The sequence below is a fragment of the Mus musculus genome, chromosome 1 (genome assembly GCF_000001635.26).
Source record: "Mus musculus strain C57BL/6J chromosome 1, GRCm38.p6 C57BL/6J".
Lineage (NCBI taxonomy): Eukaryota > Metazoa > Chordata > Mammalia > Rodentia > Muridae > Mus > Mus musculus.
The window spans coordinates 156296883-156309755 of NC_000067.6; the positions used below are offsets into that span (position 1 = coordinate 156296883).

Consider the following 12873-nt stretch of genomic DNA (forward strand, 5'->3'; position numbering starts at 1 on the left):
AGGGCTGGGGAGACACTGATGAAGAGCACAGGCTGCTCTTGCAGAGTGCTGGGCTTAGCTCCCAGCACCCACATGGAGGCTCACACAGTTCTGGGGAATCTGCACCCCCCTTTCCTCTTTGGATTCCTCCCCAGCATCAAGCATGTATGTGGTGCACATATACACATGCAGGCAAAACATACATACAAACTAAAAATTAAAAATGAAAAAAGAGACAAAGAACCCAATCCAAAGTAAAGAGGAAATAACAGGAAGAAGAAAAATCAGCAAATCCCCAAAGCTGGATCTTTTTAACAAGACGGGTGGGATGTACACTCGCGCGCGCGTGCGTATGTGTGTGTGTGTGTGTGTGTATTCTCTCGTTCGCAGGTGTGTGCGTGCATGCCTGTGTATACGAGAGAATATCACCATACAGACCTCAAAACTGACTAATAGACACTCTGAACTTTTTTCCAATATATGCTGAGCTAGAGGAAAAGGACAAAGCCCGACTTACCTTTTTAAAGGAAAACAGAATACCTTTACATCTGTTCAAGAAATGTCCACTATAAAAACATTTCCACCAAGATAATTCCAGATCCAATCTGTTGCGCTAATAAATTTGTGAAATATTTTTCAAAGATCAATACGCTATACAAACTTTTATAATAAAAAAATAGTAAAGCTTTCTCATTTCTTGAGGCCTATATGCTACTCCAGAATCAAAGGCATTATAAGAAAACTATAGAACCATATACCATGAGCATAAAGACAAGAGTCTTTAACAAGTCAGAAGAGGAACTCAGTAACATGTAAGGACACTACATGTAACCAAGTAGGAGTCATCTAGTAAGGCGTGGTCACATTTTTTAAAAATGTGACTTTTAAAGTTTTGGAATCGTCTCAACAAATGGAGGGGAAAACATGCCAACAGCATTCAGTCGTGGAAAAGTTCTCAGAAAGCAGAGTTAAGAATGAATCTCTCCAATTCAGTATGGAAAATCCACGGGTGTAAGACAGGCCCGGCAAGCTGGTGTGGCACTGCGCACCTTTAATCCCAGCACTTGGGAGGCAGAGGCAGGCAGATCTCTGGGTCAGAGGCCAGCCTGGTCTACAGAGTGAGTTCCAGGACAGTCAAGGTTGCACAGAGAAACCCTATGTCAAACAATAACAAAAAGTCAATGTTATCAATTTCATCAGAGAACTGTTGAAAGATTGAACACAAACACACCCTAGTGGAAGAACAAGACAGTTTAGAGAGCCTAGCCCAGGTGCAAGGGGAGAAAAGGCATAGATATATTAAAAGAAGCAAGACTGTGCTCATAAACTTTAAGAAAACCCATCACCCCTAAGCACCAGCCGCAGTCAAACAAAGTTTACTAAGAACCTTGACTCAGGGTTCTAAGACACAGGATGTATATTAACAATGACTAATTTTAAAAATATCATCTCTAATACAATACAAATATGAAAGGAGTAAGGTATAAGTTTAATAAAATGTACGTGCGAGCCACACACACTGGAAACTACAGTGCACTGCTGAGAGAATTAAAAGGTGAAAATAATGAAGAGACATGCTATTTTCTTGAGTTCTGGGACTTAATATTAGAAGAGAATGATTATTTTCTCAAACTCATCTATAATAACCAATGCAATTCTAATAGAAATCATGAGACTTAGTTTTGATAAAAAGTAATCAGCAGATTTACATATAGTAAAATAAATATGGAAATGCAAAAATGTAGAATAGCCAAAACAAGACTGCAGGACTTAATTTTATAATTCCAAGCTACTACAAAGTGACAGTGATGAAAATCCCAATAGGGATGAGGCGGTCCACTCAACTCGTAAGGGATGCCTGTCCCACAGGGACAGCCCTGCAGTAGCTGCTGCCCTTACTCAGAAAACTTCAGTTCATACCTGGCATATTATACAAAAAGTCATATGAACTGGTAACAGGTTTAACTATATAACCTAAATCTCAAAAATTCTAGAAAAAAATAGAATAGAAAGTTTTATTATTTTGCACTGAGCAAAGACCTACTAGGTAACCAGGAACCGTATGAGAAACTGAGAGAAGTAGATGACCAGGATCAAGGACTTCAACTTTACAGAAGACAAGACAAAGAGGCGGGGCTGGTGCAGAGTATCTGCTCTTGCAGAAGACCCATGCCCATTTCCCAGCATCCACCTGCTGGCCCACAACCATTCGTCAACTCCAGTTGCAGGGGATCCAATGCCCTCTTCTAGCCTCCAAAGTCACCAGGCATGCACATGGTACACATCTATACATATAGTAAAACACTCAGGCACACAGAATAAAATAAATCTAAAAAAAATTAGCATCAAACCATAAACCTGGAAAAGATGTCTGCATTGTATGTTCATGTTAAAAGATTTATACTCAGAAGGTAGTGAATTCTTCCATTTCAATAAAATGACAAAACCCAATTTTGTAAGAACCAAATTACTCTGATATTTCAAAGACAATATTCAAATGGCGACTATGTACATAAAAAGATACCTAACCTCTTGTTCCCTTACTCCTGTTCCTCTCTTGCCTTCTTGTTCCTGCTCTGTCCCCTCACCCCTCCCCTTTTCCCCCAATTCTCTCCCCCAACACACACAGGCTCATGGCTGGCCTCTACTCCTCTACTCTCTTCCTCTGCCTTTCTCTGCTTCTACTATCCTCTTAACTCCACTCCCCATGCCCTGAGTAAACTCCACTGTGTTCATAGCAGCCTTATTTATACTAGCCAGAAGCTGGAAAGAACCCAGATGTCCCTCAACAGAGGAATGGATACAGAAAATGTGGTACATTTACACAATGGAGTACTACTCAGTTATTAAAAACAATTTATGAAATTCTTAGACAAATGGATGGATCTGGAGGGCATCATACTGAGTGAGGTAACCCAATCACAAAAGAACACACATGATATGCACTCACCAATAAGTGGATATTAGTTCAGAAACTTGGAATACCCAAGATACAATTCACAAAACACATGAAACTCAAGAAGGAAGACCAAAGTGTGGATACTTTGATCCTTCTTAGAAAAGGGGTCAAAATACCCATGGAAGGAGTTACAGAGACAAAGTGTGAAGCAGAGACTGAAGGAATGACCATCCAGAGACTGCCCCCACCTGGGGATCCATCCCATAAACAACCTCCAAAACCAGACACTATTGTGGATGCCAACAAGAGCCTGCTGACAGAAACCTGATATAGCTGTCTCCAGAGAGGCTCTTGCCAGTGCCTGACAAATACAGAAGTGGATGCTCACAGCCATCCATTGGACTGAGCACAGGATCCCCAATGAAGGAGCTAGAGAAAGTACCCAAGGAGCTGAAGGGGTTTGCAGCCCCATAGGAGGAACAACAATATGAACAAGAGTTCCCTGGGACTAAACCACCAACCAAAGAGCACACATGGTAGGACTCATGGCTCCAGCTGCATATGTAGCAGAGACTGGCCTAGTTGGTCATCAATGGGAGGAGAGGCCCTTGGTCCTGTGAAGGTTCTATGCCCCAGTATAGGGGAATGCCAGGGCCAGAAAGCAGGAGTGGGTGGGTTGAGCAGGGGGAGGGGGAAGGGATAGGGGGTTTTTGGAGGGGAAACAAGGAAAGGGGATAACATTTGAAATGCAAATAGAGAAAATATTTAATAATAAAATAAAATTAAAATAAAGCATATTTTTGGTATTTCTTTATGTTTGAACTTGGGTACCTTACCTGATTTAATTTTTCAGTGTGGTTCAGCCTTGAAGCCTCCACAGAATTAAACGTGGGTGTCTTCGCCATGCTCAGTACTTGTTTGGGGGGCTCCATATTTGAAATGGGTTGTGAAAAGTGTGCCTTCATTACTGGGAATCCTGTAGAATATGACCCCTGTTGTTTCATTCTAAATGGCTGAGTAAAAACTTTACCTTTTGTTAAGAAAGAAGAAAAAACAGTGAACAGCAGTTTCTCAGAGGTTTTATAGAAAAAGGCTACTGTATACTAACTGCCCTCAGTTTAGAAGGGGAAATGTATATATTCAATAAAACGTATATACTATGTAAGTGATTAGTCATTCATTAAAAAAAATATTAAGAAACCATGTTACTGAAAAGACTGTTGCTCTCTAAAACTCTATATAAGATCACCTGAGTATAACTGAAAAGTAGCAATTTATAGGAAAGACCTTAAAAACTGCATTTCATTTTAAAGACCAAAGAGTGCCCAACCAAGCAGTTTGCATAGAGATACACTTCTCATAGTAGATGTAAGGAAACGCAAGGGAGAAATACTCCAAGAGATGCAGTCCTAAAATGCATGTTCCATGGTACCCTGAAAATCAACACAGTCTAGTGTTTTAAACGTCCAGTTTACTAAATATACCAATTACTTCTGAGATATCGGAAGCTATGGGAAACGAGCCGGGGATGGGAAACATGACCGCCTGGGACTAGAAAACTCGTCACAGGGTTCATCCCTGGAGAAGACTGATCTTTCTCTCTGAAGTCATCAACTGCCCGAGGCTGTTCACCTTGGCGTAGATGGAGCCTTCTGAGATGTCCCCACCAGGCTGACGTGCAGGGTCTTGTTTAGGCAAGCACATTTTCAAGAGTTTGTGGGTGCGACACAATTATGAATGCTGACGAGCTTACCTGCTGGCCATCCTCTCTGCTTGTCCTCTGATACACTCTTTTTTAGTGTCAACAGAGAACCTGCTCTGGTCTGCTCTACAGAAATGACATCCGAAGCTGCATTCAGCACTTCAAACATAGAGAGGAATCCATACTGCATATACTGAAATGATCGTCCAAAACGCCTGGCAAATGCCTTTTCAAAGTCAGAAAGGAGAACGGGAGACAATGCCAAAAGGTCTTTCAACTCACTCTTCACTACAGCTGGAAGAATTGGGGGCACCCTTCCTCGGTAAGGCACCCGGCCAGAGCATATGCTGGGTCTTCCCTTTGGCATGGAGTTTCGGACCTTATGGCTCCTTCTCTGCTTTGCAACCAAACTTGCTATTCCTTTGGTGGATTCGTCTGGAATGGCTAAGAAGATATGGGGACAGTGGAGAAATCACTTTCAAGTAAAACACATACTCCATTTACCCTTTGTATCTACAATTACACCGGCAATTTTTAACTCTCCACAGAGCTGTGTATGTAGGTAGAGTAAGACAAAGCTGTTGGGTCCATCATTTCTGACATTCTGACCAATAAAAGCTTCCCAACTCCTCTACCAGCTGGAAGATGTTTTACTGCTAATCAGGGTCTGGAAGTGTCACTAATTTGTGCCTAGTGAAATTTAAAATGAGTGTTAGGAACTTAGGAATGGGGATTTGGGAAGCTGTTTTGGCTTTCCTTTGCTCTCACTTCCCCCAACAACCTCAAAGGTACCCATGACTATCACCCCAGTTAAAATCCTCCGCCCTGGGATACGGGATATTGTACTTAGTGGTACATCTTAACTGTAAAGGCTCATGTAGACCTTCCAAAGTCTTAAACCTACCTTTCAGTATTACGGTACCATCCCCACCGGGGCAGACACTAACCACATCGGGCATATCCAACACCAGTTCCATAGTGGACCGATATCCAAGGATTCGGAGCGGGAGATGGTTGCCAACCATCAAAAGGTACTCCTTTTCCAACTGTTGTGGAGTCAAACCATCCTTAGTGGAAATAAGAAGGGACCTTATCTCTTTCCTCAGACAGTCCTGTATACGCTCTTGTTCAGACATCGTGCTACAGGATTGAAGGGGGGGAAAATGCTCTTGAAAGTGGTTAAACCAGGACAGAACAAAACCCATAAGCAACCAAGCAAACAAACAAACCAGCCCTGGCTGTCCTGGAACTCACTCTGTAGACCAGGCTGGCCTCGAACTCAGAAATCCGCTGCCTCTGCCTCCAGAGTGCTGGGATTAAAGGCGTGCGCCACCACGCAAAAACCTTTTAACGACCAGCCATGTTATATAAAAACTCAGATGTGAGTTTTACAGGCGATAAGGCTTAAAGCAATACCCTAAGTGTTCCAAGGCTCCTGCAGCACAAGCTCTCTGGCCACACTCACTACAAACTCCAAAGCTCAGCTTGTAGGGATGAGCCCTCCCAATCCTCGCAGCTGGCTGGCATTAAGTCCCAACTGGGCCCGGCTAATAAGGAAGCTTAAAGGGTGATCTCAAGTTCCTTAGAGGGTGTCATTCCCCGCTGCTGCTCAGTATCAGATGGAATCTCTCAGCCGGTCTTTGGGAACCAAGGGTCGCGGTGCATGAGTGACCAGGAGAAGCGTGAGCGGATCGCAGACCGCCTGGTCGCCTCCATGGACTCGGGAAGGGTGGGGGTCCCGGGGTCCCTCCCTCCTTCAGCTGGTCCTCCCGTCTGCCCCGTGCTCTTCCCGTGATCTGAGTCATGCTGAGGACCGCGGTAGCGTATCCCTCTGCGGCCCGCCACTACCTGGCTGCGGCTCGCCCGCCTCGCTCCCTCGCACCCGCGCTGCCGTTGCGCGCCGCAGGTCCGGGACGCTCCGGGAGGGCCGCGGAGAAGCTGAGCCGGCGAGGGTCTCGCGCGCCTGCGCACTGCGGGCCGTCCGGTCCGGTGCGCCACGTTCCACGCGAGCGGGCGCGGCCGGTGTGACGGTTAGCGGAGACCTAGCGTGTGGGTGCGGGTGAGGCCGAGGACCGGCTCCCCCTCTGGGACGGCGCTACAACCCGCCGCATCTACCTCCTCCCGAAGCCGCGGGAAGACGCAGGTGCCGCTGGACCACCCTCCACCTGAGCCCTGCGGCGCCGCCCGGCCCCGCCCCGCCCCGCCCCCAGGCACCTGCGGGGGGCGGGGACCGCGGCGGAGGCACATGCGGATCCTGCGGATCCAGGACTAGTGCCCCCCACCCCGCCCCGCCCCGCCGGAAGCTCGCCTCGCCCCCGTAGGTCTGCGCTTATTTGGGGGAAAAAATTAAGAGCGAGTCTGATTCTTGAGAATTACTGCTGACCTTAAAGCGACTTTGACTCCTAGAAGAGAGGAATGGATGGATGGACGGACTTTTGGAATGAAGAACATCCCAGGAGCAATGGAAAGAAGAGAAGTGGGAGACTATGGAGGATAATTTCATTTGGATATGTTTGCTGGATTTGTAGAGTAAACTAGATTGACAGGAGTCCTCAAAAACTAGCAAGTAGAAATGCAGGATATGAATACCTTTCCCTTAACTGTATGCACTCTTAAATGGACAACCTAAAAGATACTCAAAGGATTCAACTTAAGAGGCCGGAAACTAGGTGGGGTGATGCACACCTGTTGAGCCTAGCTCTCTGGAGGTGGAGAGAGGAAAGCCCCAGCTGGAGACTGGCCGGTTGCATAAAGGGGGCGGGATCCCTAAGCCATTCTTGCCTAAAACCCGTAAGTGAATATTCCAAGAGAACAAAATGTACCATCAATGAATGAGGACTATTAAAGAATCCCTAAAAAACTAAAACTAGAAAGGATTTATATCTTCGGTTTATAGTAGAGCAGTTGTAGCTGATAAGTAGATTAACAGAACATCCTAAAATGAAAAATGGACCCAAATACTGCAGCATTTCAATGACAAGTTTTAGAAGGAACACGTCTTCATATTTTTAAGGGCCCATTGAGTCCTCGGAACTAACTAAAACAAAAATCCCTTCTTACACAAAGCCTAGGAGAAAAGGAATGGAGATTTTAGGTATGAACAGCTATCTCTAAAACAGTGTTAATTAGATTGCCATTGGAGTAAAACCTACCCAGATGAATCTTTTTCCATTGGCAAGCCAACATTAAGAGAGTGGAGTTAAAATGTTTTCAGGAAATAGCACACTGGATGACTCCCTTAAAAAGGATATCACCTCAGATTCTCATACCAATGATCTGCGGTAACAAATGTAACACACCTAGCACCAAGAAGTCTGTATAGGTTAACTATATTTTATTCCTACTGAGAAAGTTAACTTTTTCCTTTTTTGGAGCAAGTCTTATTACGTTGCTCAGGCTGTCGTCAAACTTGGAATTCTCCTGCCTCTACTATGGACAGATTACGGTGTGGGTCAAAATGCCTGGCTTTGATGCAGGCTGTAATAGAACAATCGATGAATAATATTCTAGTTTTATTTCTGTTGTTGCGATAAAAGATAAAGCACCCTGACAAAAAACAACCAGGGTAAAGGGGGCTTATTTTAGCTCACAATTCCATGTTACAATCAATCACTGGGGAAGTCAAGGAAGAAACCTTATGCAGCCTGTAACATCTGCAGCCCGGAGCAGAGAGAAAATACATGCATGCTTAGTGACCAACTCATTTTCTTCTCTCTTGCTTGACCCAGGGCTCAAACCCAGGGGGTGGTGACGTTCACATTCAGAATGGGTCATCCCAGTTTAACTCACCAAATTAGTAAAGTATCCCACAGGCCAACCTGATGTAGCCAATCCTTGAGATTCTCTTCCTACACAATTCTAGGTTGTATGGAGTTGACAAACCATAACATAATAAGAAACAAAGTTGGAACTTTAAGACCATTATTGGAGAGAGGGGATGAGGAGAGAGAGCATGCACAGTATAGTGTCGCTTCATTAAGGAATAGTATCCTCTATTCAGGAAGAGCTGTAACTGGGACCAGCACTGGAACCATCTCCTTGGTCCCTTTCCATCGTGGTGATAACCTTGATACCTCTGCAGATCTCCAAGGATTCTTTCTCCACACCACTTGAAGTTTCCTATCACAAAAAGATTCCTTAATCCACATTTGAATGTGGCAATACAGGAATTCCATCCACTGCTAAAATTACTTATTCCAACAAGTCACTTGGTAACTAAGACTCATAAGTAGATGATAAATTCAGTCCCACTAGCCTTATGCAAAGGTGAACCTGGACCAAAATGCCACTTATCTCCTAAGCCATATAAGCTTAAAACAGTGATGGCATACAGTGAATGCAAGTGTTCATTTTGGAGTTGACAAACAGTGGTCACTGCAAAGTTTGAGTATTTTTATTTTCTCTAGAATAACTATCCATAAGAGGTCTCAAAGTCTTTTGAGGAAAGTCGGAGATGAAGGTTTACCATCGTTGTGTGACAAAACTTTTTCTAGAGAGATGCCACGCACGTTGACACACTCTTCCATAGGAGTCCCATCACAGACATAGTAACCACCCAAGAACCAGTGAGTTTTATTGGGGCTATTTAAAGGAACAGAAAAGAGTCCAAAGACAGCTAGCTGCATCACCCAAGCCCACCCCCCAACATGGGTGACACCTCACAAAAGCTGGGAACCTGGAATACAACACCCAGCCTACAGGCAGCTCAGCAGGTTGGAATGGGTTCTTTGAAAGTGACTGCCGTTGGGCTAAACCTCTTCCAGGCAGCTCTGCTGATTTCTGCTTCCTCCAGGCAGCTGGTCTGGACTCCTCTCTTCTTGGCAGCTTGGCTTAGTTGAGAGGGGTGGACTTTCAGCCTTTACCGCTTACTCTGGCAGGGAGGGAGGGGCCTAGGGAATCTGGTCGGTTGGAAGTCATTTAAGGGATCTGGAATCTGGATTGAGTACTTACTATAAATCTTTGTAGGATTTAGGACAGGACAGGACAGAAGTCTCTATTCTCAGAACACAAGGCCTGTGCTTTGCTGGTTTGTTTTTGTTGCTACTACTCAAAAGCCTAAGTGGGTCGTTTGTGGAGTTCATTCCTCGGGCCCCACATTTCACCAGAGAACCTTGTGGGTCAGTCAGGACACCACTTGTTTTCCCTGTCTGTTATGATGGCCTGTGGTCTATTTGTTGTCTGGTAATTAACAGCCTCCACCTGGTCTCTTCACAGCACCAACCTGCTTGCAATCTAGGAGTGAATCCCAATTGCAGCTGCTCCTACACACATTCTTGCCTTAGGAGGAAGGACAGTAAGAGTTTCTGGAACTTTCTGACAGTGTTGGGGATGAGCCCAGGGCCTTTGTGCATGCTAGGCAAGCCCAGGACTCTGAGCTGTTGTGGGGTCCACTTAAACCCAACGTAACTCAAATACCAGGTCACTGCGGACGACAAAGATGTATTGTAATCAAGCTGATATGGATTGATCAGGGCCGAAGAACAGACTCTGGAGTTGAACCAGGACCCTGAAGAAACGCTGCATAGGATAGTTAAAGGCTAAAACCACGAAACAAGGAGGAGCAGGGGGAGCTGTAGCACTGTCCAATCATATTTTGACATAAGGGGCTGAGCAAGAGAGTTTTCATCAATCAGAATGGGACCTGGTCCCTAGGCCTGGGAACATGCAATTAGTTTGACCCTGCCAGCAAGCTGGAGAAGTTGTCTTTGATATGTCTGGATTCAGACAAGAGTTCCCTTACAAGTAATCCCTGAGGTCTCTGAACTCTTTCCTTATAATAAAGCTGTTCAACTATCGGGGAGTCCCCGACTCCCCTTGGGCCTGGGACTTTGAATTTAGTTTCTCCTTATGATTACATGGAGTCTAAAAAGAAAATGGTAGTGCTTAGAATAAGTTTCTTTTGTTTGTTCCCCACAGAGCTATAATAGCCTCAGAGAACATGTTGCAGAGCATAGTAAAGGTAAGGTTGGATAGACTCAATAAACATTATTCCTACTTTCCAAGGTTTTGAACATTAATTCCCAGTTTTGGCCATTTAGTATCAAGGTTCAAGTGTTGTTGACAGTTACCCCAAGACTTTGACATCCATCTTAGATATGTTAACCCACTATTACCCCACCACTAGAAGACAACTTTGCTTCAGCCCCCATTAAATTTTTTTATATATAAACCTCAGCTCCAGCCCAGGTCTCTGTACTAGCTTCTCCACATCTTTCCTTCAGGTCTCTGTGTGTATGTGTGTTGGAATAAGGGGTCTGTTTCCCAGGCCCATAGCACCTGTAAGACCATGAGCAGATTACTCTTCAGTTATTACTTCTGTGTTTCCATCTCTTTATAGATTCTATAACATAAGAGTATGTTCTGGCTGGTAGTGGTGGCGCACGCTGGTAGGATTTGCTGAAGGAGGCAGAGGCAGGAGGATCACGAGTTCAAGGCCAGCCTGGCATATGCCAGCAAGATTTTGCTGAAGGGCCCCTGATATAGCTGTCTCGTGTGAGGCTATGCTAGTAGCTGGCAAATACAGAAGTGGTTGCTCACAGTCATCTATCGGATGGAACACAGGGCCCTCAATGGAGGAGCTAGAGAAAGTATCCAAGGAGCTGAAGGGGTCTGCAACCCTATAGGTGGAACAACAATATGAACTAACCAGTACCCCCTGAGCTCATGTCTCTAGCTGCATATGTAGCAGAAGATGGCCTAGTAGGCCATCATTGGGAAGAGAGGCCCCTAGGTCTTGCAAACTTTATATGCCCCAGTGCAGGGGAATGTCAGGGCCAAGAAGTGGGAGTGGGTGGGGAGGGGAGGAGGGTTGGGGGAGGGTATAGGGAACTTCCAGGATAGCATTTGAAATGTAAATAAAATATCTAATAAAATAAAGAGTATGTTCTGATTAATTTTATCTTGCATAGAAAGGGATAGCAAGCCAAGCAGGAAAGAAAACAAAGAAAATAAAACAAACCCTCTTCCCTTGGCCTGTATCCCTTTCTTGCTTCTCCTTTACTGCCCAGTCTCGGAATAAACAGCACACTCCAGACTTGGTTTTCTACCATTTCCTCCACCATTCACCACTAAATAGAAGGCATTCTGCTTCTTGCTCACCCAGGAACAAATTAAAAACAGAGTCTCAGCCAGGCAGTGGTAGTACACAACTTTCATCCCAGCAGTTGGGAGGCAAAGGCAGGCAGATCTCTGAGTTCAAGTCCAGCCTGGTCTAAGTGAGTTCCAGGACAGGACAAGGCTACACAGAGAAATTCTGACTCAAAAAATAAATAAATAAAACAGACTCTCAGACTCTACCCAACTGCACTGAATCAAAAAAGAGGAAGTCGGCTCCAAGAGTGATTTAACAAACCCTCTTCTGGAAGGTGGGTCTCTCAGAGAAGCTGCAATTGAGGCCAACTGCTCAGCTCACTAAGTCTCTCAAACCTTTATCAAGTTCCATAATATCAAGAGATTGCCAGGCTGCTGCTGTCATTCACAATAGAACCAAGTTGTTGTAAGTAGGTGCTTAAGGTAGATCCAGAAAATCACCTTTCTTTCCTCTGAAATATTTTCTAAATCCACACCATCCCATTCCAAAGCCTTGGATCGACTTTCATCAGCCTCACTTCCCTGGACTCTGCTTAGCACAACTTTGTAGCTGCCAGGTCCCAAATGGTAACATTTGAACTTTGATCTAATACCAATAAACGATGTTCCATGAATGGAGTAATCCGTATAGTTATATGTCGACTCCTCCTTTTATACGGATATCCTATTTGCAGGCACTAAACGGGAAGGAATACAGCACCTTCAAATCTCCCTGGCGCTTTCATCTTGCACACAAGTCGACAGTGAGTTCCTCCTCCGAATTGCCCTATTCTTACAGACGTCAGTCTCAACAAATCCAAACAAGGAGATATTAAAAGCTTATGCGTGTATAGGATCGTCTCAGCAAAGGTCTGAGCAGCTTTTTCAATTAAAAAGGCATCTGAAGGAAAACATCACCACTGCAGTCACAGAGGACGCTGCCAGCTCCCTGCTGACTGTACAGCTCCTCCGCCTCCCGGAACGCTGAGCTGGACATTTTATCGTGGACCTTCATGCTTTTCTTTCAGATGCCTTTCATTATCCGTAACCCCAACCAACTTGTAAGCAGGTGCTTATGTTGCTTTAGATATGGAGAAGAAAAATCATAGTTCTTGTCTCTCTGTGAGCCAAAAGGCAGCCCCAGAACTTTTCTCAGTGTGCTGTCCTAGATGGGAAGTAGTAACTGAACCAGACTTCTTAAATGTTTGCCCCCTCAGTGTCAAGA

At 44.8% G+C, this 12873-nt stretch overlaps 1 protein-coding gene across 13 annotated transcripts in view; it reads right to left on the bottom strand.

Moving 5' to 3' along the window:
* Positions 1-7422, bottom strand: part of Tdrd5 (tudor domain containing 5) — a 49009-nt gene extending 41587 nt beyond the window's left edge. For 7 of the 13 annotated variants that reach the window (XM_006496726.4, XM_006496727.4, XM_006496729.4 and 4 more), the window contains exons 1-4: positions 6429-7422; positions 5485-5720; positions 4632-5024; positions 3715-3908 (exon numbers count right to left, since the gene is read on the bottom strand). In XM_006496726.4, the coding sequence (XP_006496789.1) occupies positions 3715-3908; positions 4632-5024; positions 5485-5716 (819 nt within the window). In that variant the 5' untranslated portion in view covers positions 5717-5720; positions 6429-7422. Of the gene's footprint in view, positions 1-3714; positions 3909-4631; positions 5025-5484; positions 5721-6428 lie in introns of those variants that run through there. The other 6 variants (XM_006496733.3, XM_006496731.3, XM_006496728.3 and 3 more) reach the window with 6 other exon arrangements.
* Positions 7423-12873: the final 5451 nt, after the last annotated feature.